Source organism: Magallana gigas, chromosome 2, assembly GCF_963853765.1.
Source record: "Magallana gigas chromosome 2, xbMagGiga1.1, whole genome shotgun sequence".
NCBI classification, from domain to species: Eukaryota; Metazoa; Mollusca; class Bivalvia; order Ostreida; family Ostreidae; genus Magallana; species Magallana gigas.
The window spans coordinates 38,016,994-38,038,263 of NC_088854.1; the positions used below are offsets into that span (position 1 = coordinate 38,016,994).

The window sequence follows — 21,270 nt, forward strand, 5'->3', positions numbered from 1 at the left end:
TCAATTTGTATTCAATTCATTTAAAGTGTGACAGCCAACACAGAATACACATAAATATAAACTATAAAATGCTTTTTATTTTCTGATGTGGGTTATGCATTATTTCTGCAATATAATTGTTGAAATTTTCTGCAATATGCTTGTTAAAGTTTCATGCAGTGACTCAACCTCACAATGTCAGGGGCTCTGGGTCCACTCGATCAATCCCCATTCACTTTGATAGAAAAGTATATAATTATTTTTGACACATTTCCTTCATATTTTCTAAACATAACAGAAAATTCACATTACTGGTAACTATTAAATAAATTTAAAGATTGCAGAATATTGTGTCAACTTGTCGTATCTAATTACCGGTATTTGGTGCATGACAATTAACACAAAAGAAATCCAAAAACAATTTGCAGCAACGTGACAGGCATCGGAAGTTTTTATTTCAAATGTAAAGCTCAATATGACCAATTGCAGTGACTCTTCCATTATACATTTGTATACGTACAAGTACATTGTAACTTCAATGAACAATTAAGACGAAAAGTCGAACTAACATGCATACATGAATCAAAATGCAACAAAAATAACCCCATTTGAATGAAGTTTTTTTCTCCCAACTGACAGGTAATAAAAATTAAGCAGTTTCAAAAAGTTTGAATCTTCTGCATTAATATAAATTGCAATGTCTATAACAAAACAGGACATGAATGTCCTTATAGCTATGTGTCTGGAATGATTTCAGATAAAATATTTAACATATTAATGATCAACATGTACAGGTAATTATACAAACACTTAACGTAGAGGTAAACTTCTAGAATTCACAAAATTTTTAGAAAGACTGGTATTAACTTTGCAGAACAAAAAATTTAAAACAGGCATAGAATCTCAATTCAAGGTCACTGCACACCCCTTACTTATGGTAGTCTTTTCATAAAGTCTGAGCAAAAGACAGGTCATTAAGAGATACATTATGCTCCAAAGCAGAATTTCAAAGAGATCTGCTATGACCTTCAACTTTGACCTAGAAACTTCTTTTTAAAATCACTGCATCCCTTTTACCCACAAGCAGTATAAGCTAAAAGGGCTAAGGGCAGATACTGGTCCACAAAAAGATTTTTCACTAAAGACTTTTATGAACTTGACCTTTTACTTATAAATAGAATCTTTACAAGGTCAATGCAAACCTTTTACCCACAAGCAATCTGTGTGTGAAGTTTGAGCCAGATTGGGCCAAGGGGGTGGGGGTGGGGGTGGGAGAGAGAAATTATACCATGGACAAGTAATATTGGATTGACAGAAAGACTAATCACTATAAAGTGAACCTGCAAGTCCAGGACCTAAGGACCTTTCAATTGCTAAAGAGTAAATAAAACATAGTATTCGTCTCTAAGAGATAAGGAGAAAACAGTTACAAGATTATTATCTAAATACCCAAGTAATCACTCTTATTGAATGTACAAAAAAATCACTGGACAAATTGTACAATACACTACTAAAATTGCACAAGATATTTGATTTTCAAACCTTTTTTTTTAACAATGAAGAAAAACTTTTGGTTCTATGGAAACTTACATGCTTTTCTAAGGTGATTAGATGATGAAAAGAATGGATATAATAAGCTAGCTGAGACAGAAATAGACAAGTATATAATCGACATTGAGTTTGAGCATTATAGCTTAAGCTGTGCATCAAATATGGCAACAACAAATGGATATTGGTCATTTACTGATAATCAAGCTTTCTATTGATTCCTGTCTTTTCTTGGAGCATGTACATATATCATTAACAGATTTCAATTTCAACTTTTGTTTGGCACTTGGATCTATTACAGGAAGCCAGTACTTCAGTTGCTGCAACATTCCTTCTACGCAATCAGGATTTTAAATGTTTTACATGTATCTAATAGACCCATTACTTAAAAATTACTTCTAATGGCTGAACCCTCCCATTTTACATCAACTTTGTAAGATTGCAGCAGTCAGCAAACTACCTAGATCCATACAAAGTAGGATTTATTCCGATAAAACAATATGCAGTATCTGAGATTTAAAAAAAATACGGCTATTAAATGTTAAATCTTGGGGGAAATAATTTGGACTGTATGGATTTCAATTTATTTCAACTTATTTGCTTGCATGAAACATAGAGTGATGAACAATTCCACATTCAAGGAAAATCAAAGGGGGTCATATAACAGTGCCTGCAGGTGTGTGCTTATCAGCAGATACAAAAATAAACTTGAGAGCTAACAAGAATCTAGTTTTCAAAAAATAATTGTTTAAAAAAAAGGATAAATCAATCAGTGATAATTAATTGTGTCAGTGCATCATCAGCATTAATAATTAATGGCGATCTTGGAATATTATAACAACATATATTTCATAGTGTACATATATAATAAATAGATCATCATAAACAATATAACAATTAACCTGGTCAACAGTTCATCGTCATAAATCAACAAGGGTTTAATAAAATCATTTCTTAATTCACTACATTCAAATACTAGCATATAAAGGCTTACCACGTAAATATAGCATAATCTTTAAAAAATCAAACATATACACATACATGTATAATATATATAAAGTAAAACCAACAATTTTAATATATTGATTAAAGCATTAATTCATGAAAACGGGATATATGTGTACATTGTTCTATAGTCCTATCTCTTTTGATATTGTGCAACAGGATCAAAATATTGAATATGAAATATCGATATATATGATTCATACAAATTTATCAAATAATCAAAATTTATACCTTGCAGTATAGTGTATTTCATTACGGTAGGAAAAGTCAAGTTTGTTAGTATCTCTACAAACAATGTGTTACATGCTTATAAAGCTGACCCACAGAAAAAGCTACTGCATTTTCCTAATTGACTGGGAATGTTGATTACTAGCTATTTTGAGTCTGATTGATTAGGAATGAAGGACTTACCTTCGAAAAATGTGTATAATTTTACTTCATTTATTGTGTTTCATTCTTCCTTACTTTATTAAAACAAAATTACTATCTTTCTTTGGCACTTTTGTTTAAAAATGTGTCAATCTTATGTTCGTTCTATTGTTCAAAAATGCATGTGCATCCCACTTCAGTTCTTTTAAATTCTAAAAATGTGTTTTAATTGTTGTTCAATATATGTATGTATTTTTTTAATTGTATTGAACTTCAGTAAACTTTTAAAAAATAATTTTGTGTAACTAAGTACACAAACTGCCGACTAGTACTCAAGCCAATGGATCCCTAGTACTATAACCATGAATGAAGGCCACTTAATTGTAACTTCTATCTAAAGATGTGCTTCAAATATAATGATACTGCATACAATGCATAACAACAAAAATAATATGTTAGCTGATGTTGCCATTTGATTCCACCAAAGACATAAATAACAGAGATTGGCAACTGATCGAAATCGCGCGGTCCCTATTGTAAAGATTTCCCAGTTTAAATCAGTATATCTTTCTAATAAACAATCATATCGAAATATAAACAGCTAAAACCTATTACCAGAACATTCAAAATATTATATTTTCATGAGTTTATGTCATATAATATTAAAAAAGGAGTTTAAGGAGGCAGTTGGCAACCTGTTGTCCGAGATTTCGTCAATGTTTTATAGCTGGCCAATTTTCATATATATATTTATCTTATTTTTCAAGTTTTTGTTTTAAAAATGTCTAAAACCTATGAACATTTTTTTTATAAAAACAATATACTTTTGGTTCAAGATCATTATCTCATTTTACTAATATGTAGTTCTCAAAGTAAGGTTGGTCCCGTAACATTTTTCAACAACAAAATACGCTAATAGCGGAGTTGCCAATCTCTGTTATTTATGTCTCTGATTTCACTAAAGCTTCCTGCAGATAAAAAAAAAAATCCAAAATAATACATAAAGTAATTGAACTTCGATAAGGCGATCATAATTTGATTTTTAGTTTTACGGATCCGCCGACTCTAAAAATTTGCATTTTAAAAAAAAAAAAAAATTCGAAAATTTTCAAGCTCAGTTCAGGCTGCTCGAGTCAAACCCGTGTTTTATAATAGGAAATCACTGAGACATTTAAATCTGGGTGTAAAAACGCTTGCAGAATGATTGAGGAAGGTCAAGGTGTTGCAGAACATCGTTGGATTGGTTTCGTTGTGTTCAAATGGGGCGACTTGGACGAAATAGTCGCTTTTTGGTCGGTAACTTCGCCGGAATTTCCTCCAAAAGAGAAGTTGGAAGTCGCCCTGTATTATGAGTTCACAATCGTCTAAATTAACCCAAAAGGCAATAAAATGATACTTAACCTATTCTAAAGACATTTTCACAGCCTCAGTTAACCCCTGTTGTGATTAGGATAATTACTGAGACTGTCTTATCTTTAGGGTTAGGCCTAATATACGGATGATGCAACCACATACTGTGCAACCGATGTTTAATTCTTTTAGTGTTGATGCTACAATTAGGTGGCAACTTGTAATTGGCTAATGACTCTACCAAATTAATGCTTAAATAATCATAAAACCCTTTGTTTACAGTTATCTTTAAAAAAAAAAAATAAACCCTCTACATAACGGTTGTAATTGGGTCAAAGGGTTGTACTAATACCCCCAAAATACACAGATATATAGAAACTGTCACTGTTATTTGTCATTTAAGACAATTACAACACATTTCATCTTTTTAATGTATGAATGCCTCAAATAAATTAAATTAATAAATTGGTAATTTTTTTCATAATTATTAAAAGTTTTTTTTTTTTGATTAATTCTAATCTAATTTAAATTTTTAAAAGGTTGAATCTGTGTATATCATCATTAGCGTTATGCCATTGTCAAGTAATGGAAGTCTCCCTGATTTCTCAAACTTCTCTCTATATTTTTCTGTTAGAGAGAATTGAAGTCTCCCAAAAATGTTGCTCTAGGTTGGTCCCTGCAGTAAAACTACACTTGCAAACCAATTCATCCAATGCAAAACAACAGACCCTCAGACCTAGTGTCTGCATGCAATGCGCACGGTTGGAGTCCTCACAATCGGAGGTGGTAGTGATATATGGCAGCAAGAGTTGCCTCTGAGTACCCGGGCCAGCAGCTGACATGTCTTTTTTTTTTTTTTTTTTCGTCCTCCGACTTGACTTTTCTTGGAAAAAAATCCGTAAAACTAAAAATCAAATTATGATCGCCTAAGTCAAATATTGATATCTCAAATACCACGGATAGTTTGTCCTCTCTATCCTATGTTAATAATGTTATAGATATTAAAAAGGTTTGCCTGTATCATAAAATAAAGCACAACAGTAAAGCTTTTTGAAGACAATGATTGTGTCATTCATAAAATAAATACACACCATACTGTATCACACTCTTCACTCTATATCTGTTACTTGTGAGATCAGCTCTATATGTAAAACTGTGTGTTCCATTCACTCAATTATGCATTTAGTTGATTTCTACTGAATTATGCAATAGGTACATGTACTATGATAATCTATCCCATTGTTCATTAAACAAATAACTTACTTAATAAGTTTTAATGGCTATAAGTTTAGTGTTTTTTTTAAAAAGGATTTTGATCAATATAAAACAGGTTTTAATGGTACTTTAGGTAGGGATAATCGATAAGAACATTTTGATTTGTCTGATTTGATTTTGATCTGCCTACATACACTGTACCTATAATTAAGATGAATCAGATAATGCTGGTTATGATGTATCATGTTTACATTTATAATTGATTAATAAACAAACCGTTACAGTGAATATGCATGTGCAAGTTTTGGGCATTTCCATGAGGTATAACTGCATCAATATTTCAAACACCTTGAAATTTTTAAAGTACGTACATCAAAACTGAATACAGTACACACAGTTCAATAAATACATAATGAATATGATGAAGTAATGTTCCTCCAAAATAAGCATTATACACATATGGAATGATGAACACATAGAAAGTACCAAGACCATCTGCATAAATCTTCTCCCTTTGATTGGAAAAATCTTATCATAAACATATTTGTAAACAAAAAAAAATATTTAAAAATACAACCCTTTATATAAATTCTTAAAAATGACTTTTTCTTTTCAAATTTTTGGAAAATGACTATATTAAATAATATTTCCTTTTGATTAAAAATAATTTTGATATTAAATGCACAGGGTACATCAGCTTCCTATTACATGTATTTAAAAATGGTATCTATGGTTTCAGGTAAAACCTTTCACACAGGTGATAGTTGAACCAGTTGGAAACCGGTTACTCATAAACATTCTTGACACAGCGCTGTCTGACCCTTAATGTAGTTTCGACACGGACAAAAGCGACAGAAATTTGTTTTTTGGCCTACGCAGCTGAATAATAGCTCCTCTTTCTGAAAAACACACTCCTTAGAGTGAGGGTCGTACCCTGGGTAGAAAATGTCTGCCACATAATCTTCACGACTACAGTCCACTTTGGCTTGCTTCATGGACCTAGCTGAATTAATTTGCAGAAAATGACTAGGTTCACAAATCAATCCTAAAAAATAAAGAAACAATATGCTACAATTCCAACTTGATCATTTGTCATACCAATTCTATTTTCACTAAAATAAAAGTTTACTTTTTTTTTGTTTCTTGCTAACTTTAAATTCAAGGATAATTCTACAAAAATCTAGTTTTACCTTGCTGCCAGCAAGCATCTTTACAGGATTGGCCATCAGCTCCCATGACAAAAGAAATGGCTGAATGTGGAGGCCATTTTGCCTCCTGCTTCTGGAACTGACACCAGTTTTGATGTTCGATGTAGGCGTTCATCCTTTGCAGCATACCCTCCTCTGTAAACTCATATGGCATGTGGGATGTGAACTGCAATTGTTAAGTAATTCATTTTGTATTGCACAAATATGATTTGTTCAAATGAACCTACATGCATGATAATTTGTTAAGTACATGCACGTATAAATTCAATGAAAGTTACAGACTGTAATCAAATGGATAGAGTTTAGTTAGTACATTTATTCCCAAAAGCTGTGTAAATGCTTCATATGCGCTATTCTCAGAATTAAACTTGACATGATAAGATATTTGCATGATATTATTACAAACCCCTAAACCAGTGCTGTCCTATACAAGTTGATGGGAAACCACAACCTTTTTGTAGGTCTGATGTAGAAACAGCTTTAGATGAGGGCTACAGTGTTAGTGTGTCTTCAAGTTAAAAACCTTAATAAAAACTTTCACTGTGCACCCATAGCTTAAACCAATTAACTGTTAGAAAAAGGAGGAGCAATTATCCTGTCTTGAAACGCCTTGATACAATAAGGCTTAAAGGTTTGAATATGTACTTAGAAGCCCAGTAATCTGATCAATGCACAGTATCTAATTAATTACCTCTATTGAAAAACCAATGAAGACTTTCCTTCAAATTCATGCAAGGTTTGACCTGGAGGTCACAATCAAGAAGAATTGATATGCATTTTGCTTATATATTCATAATTACCGGGGTATGTATAATGTGTGAGAATTTTTTTTTTTAACTTTGATACAAAACTGTATGACAGTCAGACACCTTGAAATATGTGTTACCTACATATTATGCAAAAATATGAGTAATATGTTTGTATGTACACATATAACTATTCTTTAGCTCTTTTCTTTCAAAATAATTGTGTGATTTGATTTACTCTGCATGTATATAATTCAAGAAATTAAATGTACATGTATAAGTAAATAACATCAATGCAATATGTGAACTAAAGAAGAAACACTATATCGATTAAGCCTTTCAATACACATGATTGAATGTCTGTTCTGCATGTCTGTTTCTTTGAAAAAGAAATAAATTATAAAAAAAAAAGCCTTTCAATACACAATACCTCACATATGTGCAAAAGCAACATGCATAGTTTCGAAGGTGTGCAACTTGACTTACATTTTGCATACTCTAGATCAACAGAACTAAATTGTTTAAATACCTATCTACATAAAAAGAATAACAACATGTTTCAAATGAATTATAAAAAATTTGTTTGTTAAAAGCACTTGCTAAGTCATTGACCTTTGATCAGTATCAAGTCAAAATGTCATTCATTATATATGATATCTAAAGTCAAATAAAATTCTAAAGTGATAAGAAAAGCTTGTCAGAAAGATGACGCTAGAAAAACCAAAATAGGATGCTGGTATCACTGATCTTGGCAGTTGATAACAGGGGCATAAGCCTGTACCCCTGATAGTTGATATCAGGGGCATAAGCCTGTATCCCTGATAGTTGATATCAGGGGCATGATAGTTGATATCAGGGGCATAAGCCTATATCCCTGATAGTTGATATCAGGGGCATGATAGTTGATATCAGGGGCATAAGCCTATATCCCTGATAGTTGATATCAGGGGCATGATAGTTGATATCAGGGGCATAAGCCTGTATCCCTGATAGTTGATATTAGGGGCATAAGCCTGTATCCTAATAGTTGATATCAGGGGCATGATAGTTGATATCAGGGGCATAAGCCTGTATCCCTGATAGTTGATATCAGGGGCATAAGCCTGTATCCCTGATAGTTGATATCAGGGGCATAAGCCTGTACCCCTGATAATTGATATCAGGGGCATAAGCCTGAAAAGCCGAAACGTTATCACCATCTATGGCTTTCCATATCATGAAAATCTCATTCTTCACTCTTCAATTCTGGTAGCTGTCGTACATACACAATGTATACTCTGTTATTATTTAGTGATTTTTTTTTTAATAAATGCATGTACATGTGCAAGGTCCTTGAAATATATCTCAATATATTTCCATCACCTGTAGCTTTTGAATATTGTAAATGTCTTTAATTCCCCATGTCTAAGATTTCACGATTTCCTGTGTTAGTACCATTCATGATGTTTCTAATTTCATGGATAATCAATTCTTTCATCATAAAATTAATCCTGATTTAGATGAAATGAATCTTACCTTATAATTACCATGGTTTAATTAGCATTAGTTGTATTAAATCATATATATATATGCTTGATATTTTTTTACAGTACTATGGTTACGATTGGAAAATGGTAACTTAGGCCCTATCATGCATCTATCAATAACATCTGTAATGGCAGAGATGGTGAATACATCGCTCAATATTTACTGTGGCTTTATGTTCACGGAAAATTGTCTAATTGCTAACATAGTTAAACTAGTCAATGTGGAGATGGTGACCATCTCAAATTACCCCGCTTGAATAATAGACAATAAAATGAAAAGAATTTCAGATAATTTTGCTTTGACCTTGTCCTATACCTTAGAAATTCTGTTATGACCTTCAAATTTGACATTGAAACTTAGTTCAAAGTCACTACATACCCTTTACTCAAAAGCTCTGTGAATGGGAATCAGGCTTAGTGGAAAGTATATATACTCTGAAAAAAAAAGATTTTTGTGTGGTTTGATATGACTTAACCCTTGACCTACAAACTTCATTCAAAGTCACTGCACACCCTTTGACCATAGACACTCTGTGAGTGAAGTATGAGTTACAGCGGATCAAGGGGAGAGAAGATATGGCCCATACAAGGATTTTATTTATAAGTCCGCTATGACCTTAACCTCAGACCTAGAATCATGGTTCAAGGTCACTGCACACCCTTTACCTAAAGGAACCCTATGGATGAAGTATGAGCCAGATTTGGCCAAGGGGAAAAAACATATATGCTAAAGACAAGCGATCTCGGATGGACAGATGGATGGAAGGACAAACAGATGGACAGACTGATCACTATTGGGCACCCACAGAGTGGAGCCCCTAGTTAAAAACACTGCAATCTTTTCCCTATCTACAGTATACAGACCTCAGTCTTTAAATGGACTAACCTCTTTGTTCTGAAGAATTTTGTCCAGCACCTTTAGGACTTGTGTGTCATTGTGCATGTTGACTGTGTATACATACGGCTCACCAATGAACAGCTCAGCATAAGGATGTTGACTGGTCAGCTACAGAATGAGGAAAATAAAGATTTTACCCAGTCCAAGTGTATCATGTACACCAAGCTCATTCATAAATACCGGTACTTCATTCAATAAAATGAACAGAGGATTCAGTCTTCACAAAATTATATATTGAAAATACAGCAGAGTGGAAAAGGGTCTTGATTATCAGGTGAATTACAGAGGGAATATGGTACTTAATGTAATGCAGAATAGAATGCACAGCCCCCATGTAATCTTCTAAGATCTTACCTCTCTTGCTGTTGGTTTGCCCTTGAAGAACTGTATATTTTTACTACTATGGGGGGTTGCAAATTTAGGATTGAGGTAAACAGCACCATTAGCTATGGCTTCCAGAGGAGCAGGACCTTCATAAGGAAATCCGAGACCAACAAATATCTACAAGAGTTAGAACAGTTTAATCCTAAATAATGATTCATTTGTAAAACCAAATGAGATAAAAGTAAAATATGTCAAAACAGTTTAGTTCATACTTAACTACCTTTTTATTGTTTTATCATAAAAACATCTTTTGAACTCTTTTCTTAATTTTTTCCTAGTTGTTAAAATTTAATCACGGATTTGTTTTTCTTCTTTTTTTAATTTAAATTTTAAAAAATCAACTATGCACTATTAATATGCATGGCATGAAAAAAACCCTGCTAAAATTCATAAACTATTAAGTCCAGCAACTTGTATTCAATAATTCAAGTATAGTTTTAACTTTAATATAACAGTTTCTACCTTGGACTTTCTCAGCAGTACATGGAAATCCTCTGGTTTCTGCAGACCATGGTTCGTGACAAAGCTGGGCATGTAGGAGCGCTTAGTCTTGGCCTTCGCATCCACATAAACCGTGCCGTGGACCTCTAGTCTTTTCTTGATTGTATTCAGGTACTTGTCTTTGCCCTGAAATCATGCCATCAAACCGTCAATCAATGACAAGTATTTGGCTTTAATGAATGTAATTCTGAGTGAATGATAATAAGGTTGGTGCATGTCAAATTGTTTCATTTGATTATTTCAGCATATGAAAATAAATACATGTAGTGGGAATAAAATACAATGAGCATGGTGACTCATTTTTCTGATATACAGTAAATATATTGATGGTGAGTCGAGTATTATTTGATCTACAAATTTTAAGAGTTAAATCTCTTGCTACAGTTCATGAGTTAACGAAAATACCTTCTTATTTTCACAAGAGCATTTACCTTGGGATCCTGCAATTGAATTAAACCTTGAACAGCTATCTATTCATTCTTAAACTACTTTTTTCTTTGTGGTTATTTTAATGGGTATACATGTATATCTGATACACCTGATCTCACAATCAAGAAAAAGTTTCATCAATTGTCCTCAGTTCTTTAAAACTATCAAAGGATTTTTTGAAATATTACAAAATATATATGGACATTTCAACTTACCAGAAGATTTAAATTCAAGAGGCATTTTATCATTTATTGAATTCTACCGGCAATAGAAATATCTAATTGCTGTAAACATTGAGAAAAGCAAAATTTTGTCCACTGTCTTAGGATCTTGAGTAAAGACAGAGGAGCATATAAGCAGCATAAAAGTTGAATTAAAGCTCATACTTTCTCACACAACTAATTCATATAATGAGGTTACAGTGACCTAGATATTCTAAGATTAGTATTGCTGAAAATGACCTTTGTTGTCATAATTGGAAACAATTTGTGCATATTTTCCATTGATGGAAACCTTTGACCAGCCTGCAGTCTCTCATTATGTTACAAGTACTGACAATGGGCCAATTCAATTTCTTTTTTGTCTTTCATAATTTATGCCTTCTATAGGCTCCTTCCTTCAGAAGCTAATCTCACAATGCAAAAAAACACTACATGAAACTTACATAAAATATCTGTTTGCTTTTTTCCCCCTACAAATAGTTATGCCCATATACATGTATCTTACAAATTGGTTTCATTTATAAATGGGTTATTCTTAAGTGGAGCTGTAAAAGAAAAGTGCAGATGGTTTGGAGTGTTTTACAGATATATAGTTGAACTTTGATATTTCGAACACTGATATCTCAAATTCAATGGATATGTCGAAGTGATTTGTAAGTCCCAACCACTTATTTTTCAAGTATTTTACCCTCGATATCTTAAATATTGGGATATATCGAAGTTTTTAAACTGTCTTATCTAGTTCGAGATAACGAAGTTTGACTGTACATGTATATGCAATGCCAGTGATCCTTGATCATTTTTTATTAGATTTCTATATATACATAATGACATATTAATATGAAAAAGAACATTAAAATTCAACTAACAAACTTTCTTGTTAATAAATAAATTGTCTGATAAAACTTTATTTCCTTCCTTCAAAAGATTAGTAATCGCAGTGATATAATGCGAATCTTTTTTTTTTTATAGAAAGAATGCAGACTTGATACACACTACAGTTAAAAGTTAAAAACCAAATGACGTGAGGTTAGTTACCAATTAACACACCATATATCAATCATCGTACCCTGTATAAGGACACTCGAGTTGCATTCTGATAACAAAGAAAGCAAAAGAAATTAAAAAATTGACTTTTTAAGGATTTAATTTAAAATCATTGAATTGGAAGTTACTGAATTTTGACTTTTGACTTGGAAGGGACTAATCCTCTAACTTCAAAATACTTTAACAAATTCCAGTACATGAATAGGCAAGTTCTTCAGCTGAAACTAATTACAAAATAGGTACAAATTTAACCCAAAATATAATCACAGATAGGGGCAGCTGCTATAGGTTTGCATTAATCAAAATTTAAATTCAAGTTTATATGGCGATTATTTGTAACAATGGATTTGATAATAAATTGTTTTTCATTATCTGTTACATGTAGATGCCATTAATTTTACAGGCAGGTTGTTCTTGCTATTGGAGTTTAATAAGTCATTTTGAATGCATCCAATAGCATGCAGTTATCAAATAAGAATATAAAGAACGATAATATGGATCACTTTTCCTTTCTACATAAAAAAGGAAGCAAATTATATATACCTTTAACCATGCCAATATCAAAGGCAGCATAATTATCAAAAACAAAATACTTCACAGAGAAATAAGCAACCACACAATAGACACATTTGGGAAATAAAGTATTGGATGGTCTTTATTCCTTGCATATTTACATTTTCCAGTGTCTTTGTATGTGATTGTATGCGATAACAATACAAATCAAATTTGTTAACTGTAGTCCAATACATTTAATTAGTGACATAGTGCAGGGTGCAAGTAGAGTCTGCGTAATTATAAAAAATGATAATAGAGTACTGATATTAACAATTTAATCAGTGATATAGTGCAGGGTTCAAGCGGAGTCTGCATAATTATACAAATGATAATAGCGTATCAATATCAATAATCAAATCATACAATTACTGAAAATTAGGAATCACTCTTTAAATATTACGGTGATAATTATTGGCAGGACATGATAAAAACTATCATAAAGCCCTACCGAAAACATCAACTCATAATACTCAAAGAATGATTCTTAATTCCTTAAATTAAGTTGTTTGTCCAATTACATTCTGGAATCTTCACTTTTAATAAGTTTAACTACAGACCCTGAAACGTACTACTACACCACACGCTCGCTGCACGCTCGCTACACGCTCGCTAAACGGTTCACACGAAACGCTGAACGGTTTACACGAAACGCTGCACGCTTTGCCCGAAACGCGAAACGATTTACACGAAACGCTGAACGGTTTACACGAAACGATTCTCGCACGAAACGATTTGCTCGCTTTTCACACGCTTTGGACATGCTTTTATCCTGATCGATTCGGGTCCTCTCGGATTTTTACCCTGACTCTGTTCGTAAATATCAATTTGAAGAAAACACAAAATAATAGAAATACTGATATTAGAAACATATATGTACATAAGTATTGAATTGATTAATTAAATTAATTTGGTACTTATATTTAAAGAAAAAAATTATTTATTCACAGAATTAGCCAAAAATATTACTTCTATAAATATATTTATTGCTCAAAAGAAATATCCATGATTCTTATTAGTCCCGTAAATAATAAAAATTCCAGAGAAAAAAGTTACCGTAACACAATATTCAATACCAAAAATAAAATCCGTATGATTACAAACTGAAATCGGTTTTTCAGTATTCGGCGGGATTTGTTTTTTCTTCTCACATTAATATTTTTATTGGTTTCAGAGAATACGATGTAAAAATACTAACTGTAAATAAACCTGTAATTATTTACATTGATAATTTGGTTTTTTAGTATTCGGCGGGATTTGTTTTTTCTTCTCACATTAATATTTTTATTGGTTTCATAGAATACGATGTAAAAATACTAACTGTAAATAAACCTGTAATTATTTACATTGATAATTTTGAAAGTTATGTAAAATAAAATTAGTCACATAAGTTAGAAAAATGCTATAAAACAACCGATTAATTTTTTTTATGTCGAATCATTCGCTTAAATAAATGCTCCGTACATAAAATCACAGAGAAAAATCAATGGATTAAACAATAAAGAAAGTTGTCATTACTGTTTTGGATTTCGGAAAGAACAAAAAATTAAAAATATTCGTATACATAACCGGCGCCCCGCATAACGGCGTACAATATTTCTATCATAATCTATTTGAATTAAATACCATGCATATATATTCCCATAATAATTAATTACATGTGTACATTTTAGGAAAATTTCAGTGTGTTAATTACTTGTTGTTTTCCGTTATCAGTGTTTAAATAATTAAAATAATAACTTGTAGAAATATTTTTAATCGGGATTCAAAAGAATTTACTTCCCGCATTTCATAGAAATGAACAGAATATTTTCTTTCTATGTTTACGTTTAATGTTGTTTAAATTAATGTTAAATAATCTATCATTGAAATTGTGTGCATCATCAAATACTGATTCCGACTACCTTGAAGTCATTGAATTTCTATTGGCTCTTGACAAAAAAAGAGACGCGTGACCATCCAATGAAAACGAATACACAGAGTTTGATTGACAGGTTCAGCCAGGTGCAGGTCTTACCCGATGTCCGAGGTTATGTGTACTGGTTGTACACAGCCGAATAGTCTCAGTAACTAGTCTTCTTTCAATACGTACTTCGTACTTTTCTTTTGTTTGTTAAAAATTAATTCAATTTTGTAAAAAGATAAGTATATCATTTCTTATAGATTTTTTTCACGAGAATATCTCAAAGGAGTTTTGCCAATCAGTTTAAAGTAATGTTTAACACGAGCGCTATTTTGAAACAATGAAATTGTCAGAGAGTTCCGAATGAAATCTGATGAACGTTTCACACGGTTCTCGCACGCTTTGCCCGAAACGATTTACACGCTTTGCCCGAAACGCTAAACGGTTTACACGAAACGTTTCACGATTCACACGAAACGCTAAACGGTTTACACGAAACGCTAAACGGTTTACACGAAACGTTTCTCGCACGAAAGTCGCACGCTTTTTTGGTGTAGTAGTACGTTTCAGGGTCTGTATAAGCTATTTGGAAATCACCATATGTAGGAAAGGGCATTTTAAGTTTTAAGAACTTGTGCCCAATCCTTTTATTCACACCAGCAGACAATAAAATATGTTCAAATCAATCACCGCATATGTGTCATAAGTACCTAATGTTAAAATATTTTCTTTTATAATAGTAAGATTATTTCCTGTACTATATTTATAACAATTACTCGTATTTAGTAAAATGTTATTACTCTAGTACAGGAATAATCTTACGTTAACTATAGACAGAAATACATTTAATGCTGGGTGCTATGTGGTATGTGTATCAACTTACCTCATACATGTAGTCGTTTTTGCCATATACCAAAGCCCAGTTCTCTCGTTTGATTCCCTTCACATCCGAGTCATTCAAATGTTGTTCCACCACAAATCCCATAAAAGAATTGTCAGGACTGTGAGCTAAAATACAGTAAGTAAACCCAGAAATGATCAACTGGATGATGCATTGTAACAGGTAGCTTCTATGGTGTTTTTACACCTTTCCATGTACATGCACCATGCTTATAATACCACATTACAAATGTGTAACGATTACACAACAAAAACTAGGATACTCTTTATCTAATCTATAAACCAATTTAGTATCGAGGTTGAATAAATCTACAATTAATTCAATTATATCATTTTTCATGAAGTTTTTTACAAAAATAAAATTATGACAGTGAATTCATTAGAATTTGTAATTGGCTCAGTTTTTGTGGACTTCATGGGTATACTCATTACCCACAACTTAAAAACCCCCAAATAGTCTTCACTTAAATCTGGCCCCATTGAATTTCGAAGCAGTTTTTGTAATACGTTTGGATTTCAATGTTGAAATCAGGTGAATGAGGAAAGGCTAAAGTGAAATTATGATGATTTGATTACCTGTAATAATAATAATTATCATTATGGATGGTAATTTTCTTCCCTTATTGAAGACAGACAGTAACTAGGTTGGCAGATGATTATTTCAAATTAATGCAAACAATTAAAGTCTCTTTATATCTACAAGGCTTACCCTATTGATATTATTCAGTCAAACTTCGTTATCTCGAACTAGATGGGACTATTTAAAACTTCGAGATATCCAAGTACGGTATTCGAGATATTGAGGGTAAAATACTTTTAAAAATAAGTGGTTGGGACTTACAAATCACTTCGACATATTCACTGTATTTGAGATATCAGTGTTTGAGATATCGAAGTTCAACTGTATATCTATAACATAATTATACAATGTTATATAGGACTGAAAAGTTTGCCTTACGGAACATGGTGAAGAACTGCTGAGGAAGCAGGTCCTGTCCTCCCCAGGAGGTGAGGATTTTGTGGGCCTTGGCGTACATGCGTAGATTGTAGGCAGGTTCTGTACCGAAGGAGTCCACAATTCTCAACAAGCAGCTGAAAACAGAAATATAATACTTAAACATGTCAAACCATCAACATTACAGACATAGCCAAAGAGTTATCACTGAAAAGTAAGGCAATGCTAAGCTCCATTCATAAGGTGCAGTCAAATTTTTGCATCTTGAATTCAGTGTATTTGTGCGTTGAAAACACTGGATAATTCTATAAGAGATTTTTTTTCTTTCTAACTGCCATTTTTAAGCATCACGACATCCTGATATCTCAAATTCCTGCATATCTGAAAGTTTTCCTAGCTCCAGTTCAGTAACTCAACAGAAAAATTTGGAGAGACATGCTGTAGAGCTTCAAAAAAACTTGCACTAGATTTGAACTGATTAACCTAACTGTCCAATATATGTATCTGTGGAAATACCTAATGCCAAAAAATTCCCTAATGTTTACTACTAATATCATCACTTTACTTGCTTAAAACTTTATTTTTAACAAATGCACTAACCTGGAAATGTGAAGTATCATCTTAAATCAGACACAAAACTAAAGGCACCATTTTTACATGTAAACAAACCACACAACTTCACTTTACAGATCTGCTTCTAGAACTTTTCCCTGCTCCAAGGAGTTTGAGACATGGCAGTTTAGCCGTCATATAAATGCACAAGAAGATGAACTTTTATACTAACCTGAATTTGCCATAGCCTCCTTTAACATATCTCTTGAACTGCCTGAGTCCCACAATGTCTGTGTAGATGATATGGACAGGTAGGTCAGTCCTGCTCTGACAGGGTGAATTAGCAGCGGGCAGCTTACTTAAGATCCTACGGGAAAAAAAAGAGGCAGATTATTAGCACAGTATGTATACATGAAAACAATAATTATACTGTATCCTTTTATCATCTACAAGTATGCATGTTTCAGTACATTAACATCTTGAATTACAAGTATTTTGCAATGTTAAGCGGCTTTCCTAGATAGACTAATACCGTACATCAACATGATAAATTACATTTCAAGTTTATCTAAATACTACAACTTTTACATCTTTTCCAACTTTAAAGTTTCTCTCTATTCCATAGTTTATCACCATAACATACATGTACATTTCAAGTTTGTAAATTTTCTCTATCAGCTGTGTAACTTTATACATGTACTTAGGATCGTAACTTACTTTTCCAGCTGATAAGTTTCACTGGTAATGGTCAGCTGATGTCCCAACACATACAGGGTACAGATCAGGTCACTCCACTGAACGAGTTCTCCTAGAGGTCCACCTAACAATCATAAAACTCATGCTCATAGACAGTTCACATGCAACGAAATGTTTGGGAAAACTGTCTAAATTTATACATGCATCTATGTTTTTCGTCATTAAGAGAGACACCATTAATCATGTGCTAGTCTCTTTCTTGACCTATCTACAGATTATTGAAGTATTCCTGTTGCCAAAATGAATTATCCAAAGGATAAAATGATTGAGACATATAAGTTCAGTATGTATTAACTAAACAATGATTTTACATTGTATATGTAGTTCTATAAGATGGATGAATTGTTAAAGTACATAAAATTTCACACATGAGAGTATGTTGTATGATTTAAGATATGTAGTTTACTTTCACTTGAATTCACCTTTGAATTGATTTTCAGCAAATCCCCAGCCAGACTGTTTAGAAAGCAGCCCCAAATGGACAAGAATCTGAAAATATTGACAACTTCATCAATAAAATGTAATAGGTTTGAAATATTTTTGAATGCTGTTTCAGGAATAATTATGAATAATTGAATTAAATTAAATCCACTTTACATATTTTTCCGTGGTACTTTAAATCAAATAATATTTTTACGCTATAAAACGAGAATTATATAAATATTTTATTAATTCTAATAGGAAAAACAAGAGGATAGGTTTCCATTTAAAGTCCTCTAAAATTTATCCATAAAAAAAATAGATTTCAATATTGGACCTTCTTCCGCCTGCGTTTCTCCAGCTTTTGTTTCTCTTTCAGATTCCCCGCCGCCAGGACCCATTTCGGCCACATTTTTCTGATCCTCATTCTGATCCAGGCGTAGCCCTGCCTCTCATTGGGGTCCACCAAAATCTTCATCAACCCTTCAATGTCATCGTTGGTATCAATCTGCAAATCAAAGCACACCTCCAATACACAAATCACAATAAGATAAAGGAGAAGCTAGGTGAATTCACAAAATGTTAAACATAACTGTATATCAGATAAAAAAAATCCCAGCTAAATGAGAGAGAAACTTTACATATTGGACTTTGGATTTATCTTCTATAGGAACTTTGACATTTTTTTTCCATGTTCTTTTAGGACACCATCCTTCAACCTGTCAAAAAGAAGAGATATTTGGGAATTTATACTGGGCAAAAAGTTATAAGCTTGGATATAACAAATGAAACATTCCAACTCTTCTAAACTCTTCTAAATACTAGTACTACATGTATTGGTACCTCAAACAATACATTGTCATTATGAAAAACTAAGCTACAACACTAGTTCATGGTCAATGTTTGGTGCTGGTGCTGCTACCTAGCTCATTTAAATGCATGTGTTGATCAGAATTGAATGTTTTGATCAAGTATGATATTTAGGATAAAGTACCTACTTCACATAGAAATATCAGATGTGATTTGTTTAGTGAAGTAGCTATTACAGCTCACTTAAAATCCTGGTACATTTAAAAATTAATTATTTGGTGAAGTTCCAACCCCTATTTGATACACCAGAAACAATTTGTTGGTTGAAGTACCTTCCAGTACATGTACCTCACTGAGATACCACTACATGAGAAATGAATTGTTCAGTAAACTTTCTATACCTTCATTAGATAAATCAGAAATGATTTGTTTGTTGAGGTACCTACCTCACTCACACCAGAAATGATTTGTTTGTTGAGGTATCTATCTCACTCAGATACATTAGAAATGATTTGTTTGTTGAGGTATCTCCTCACTCACACCAGAAATGATTTGTTTGTTGATGTACCCACCTCACTAACACCAGAAATGATTTGTTTGTTAAGGTACCTACCTTACTCAGATACATCAGAAATGATTTGTTTGTTGAGGTACCCACCTCACTCACACCAGAAATGATTTGTTTGTTGATGTACCCACCTCACTCACACCAGGAATGATTTGTTTGTTGGGGTACCAGTACCTACCTCATTTAGATACACTACAAAAGATTTGTTTGTTGAGGTACCTACCTCACTCACACCAGAAATGATTTGTTTGTTGAGGTACCCGTATCTACCTCACTCAGATACATCAGAAATGATTTGTTTGTTGAGGTACCTACCTCACTCACATCAGAAATGATTTGTTTGTTGAGGTACCTACCTCATTCAGATACATCAGAAATGATTTGTTTGTTGAGGTCCCCACCTCACTCACACCAGAAATGATTTGTTGGTTGAGGTACCCACCTCACTAACACCAGAAATGATTTTTTGGTTGAGGTACCTACCTCACTCAGATACATCAGAAATGATTTGTTTGTTGAGGTACCTACTTCACTCACACCAGAAATGATTTGTTTGTTGAGGTACCTACCTCACTCACACCAGACATGATCTGTTTGTTTACGTATCTACCTCACTCAGATACATCAGAAATGATTTGTTTGTTGAGGTACCTACCTCATTCAGATACATCAGAAATGATTTGTTTGTTGAGGTACCTACCTCACTCAGATACATCAGAAATGATTTGTTTGTTGAGGTATCTACCTCACTCAGATACATCAGAAATGATTTGTTTGTTGATTACCTACCTCACTCAGATACATCAGAAATGAACACTCTGAGCCATCCACTCCATAGGAGGCATAACACGCGTCAGACTGCCACATCTGTCTCATCCACTGAAAAAAAAACAGGGACACTTGTACTCAGAATACACATCAAAGCACATGGTAATGGAAGATACTCACAATACGAAATAGGCAAAAATCTATTTTACACATCTAAAGGCAAATAACTGAAATATTAATAGACTAACACCACCCAATGTATTGTTTTCCAAAACCCAGGGTTGGTCTCGCTTCATAAAAATAACAAGTGCACTGGCCCCTACCCATGCCAAACAAGTATTATAGTGTTAAAGCTTGTGTTTGAAGATTATATTAATGGTATTTTGTTCTCTATGAGGAGTTGCCTGCCCTTACCTCCAGCTTGCCTTCACATTTGGTGTACACCTGTTTGTCCTGTTCGGTCAGCATACAAGCCTCTGTCTTCCCAAGAATAAGATCTGTCAAAATAACACCAAATCTGTAGCTTCACATGGACAATTTTATCTTGATCTGATGTTTAATTAAAATTGAACTTGTTACTGCATAATTTTAAAATTCAATTTTCATTTCTTCTACACCATCAGCAAACAAAACTTATAATAATTCAATAATTTTAAAGTT

General features: G+C 32.9%; 1 protein-coding gene across 4 annotated transcripts in view; it reads right to left on the reverse strand.

Moving 5' to 3' along the window:
* Positions 1-5,183: 5,183 nt before the first annotated feature.
* Positions 5,184-21,270, reverse strand: part of LOC105330629 (alpha-1,6-mannosylglycoprotein 6-beta-N-acetylglucosaminyltransferase A) — a 39,047-nt gene continuing 22,960 nt past the window's right edge. For 3 of the 4 annotated variants that reach the window (XM_011432475.4, XM_066076426.1, XM_066076425.1), the window contains 15 exons: positions 21,025-21,107; positions 20,632-20,721; positions 19,106-19,183; positions 18,802-18,972; positions 18,467-18,533; positions 18,006-18,108; positions 17,521-17,655; positions 16,740-16,873; positions 15,765-15,889; positions 12,449-12,475; positions 10,691-10,855; positions 10,199-10,345; positions 9,833-9,952; positions 6,657-6,840; positions 5,184-6,511 (listed from right to left, as the gene is read on the reverse strand). In XM_011432475.4, coding sequence (XP_011430777.3) covers positions 6,255-6,511; positions 6,657-6,840; positions 9,833-9,952; positions 10,199-10,345; positions 10,691-10,855; positions 12,449-12,475; positions 15,765-15,889; positions 16,740-16,873; positions 17,521-17,655; positions 18,006-18,108; positions 18,467-18,533; positions 18,802-18,972; positions 19,106-19,183; positions 20,632-20,721; positions 21,025-21,107 — 1,886 coding nt within the window. In that variant the 3' untranslated portion in view covers positions 5,184-6,254. The remainder of the gene's footprint in view (positions 6,512-6,656; positions 6,841-9,832; positions 9,953-10,198; positions 10,346-10,690; positions 10,856-12,448; positions 12,476-15,764; positions 15,890-16,739; positions 16,874-17,520; positions 17,656-18,005; positions 18,109-18,466; positions 18,534-18,801; positions 18,973-19,105; positions 19,184-20,631; positions 20,722-21,024; positions 21,108-21,270) is intronic. The other variant, XM_034444140.2, reaches the window with a different exon arrangement.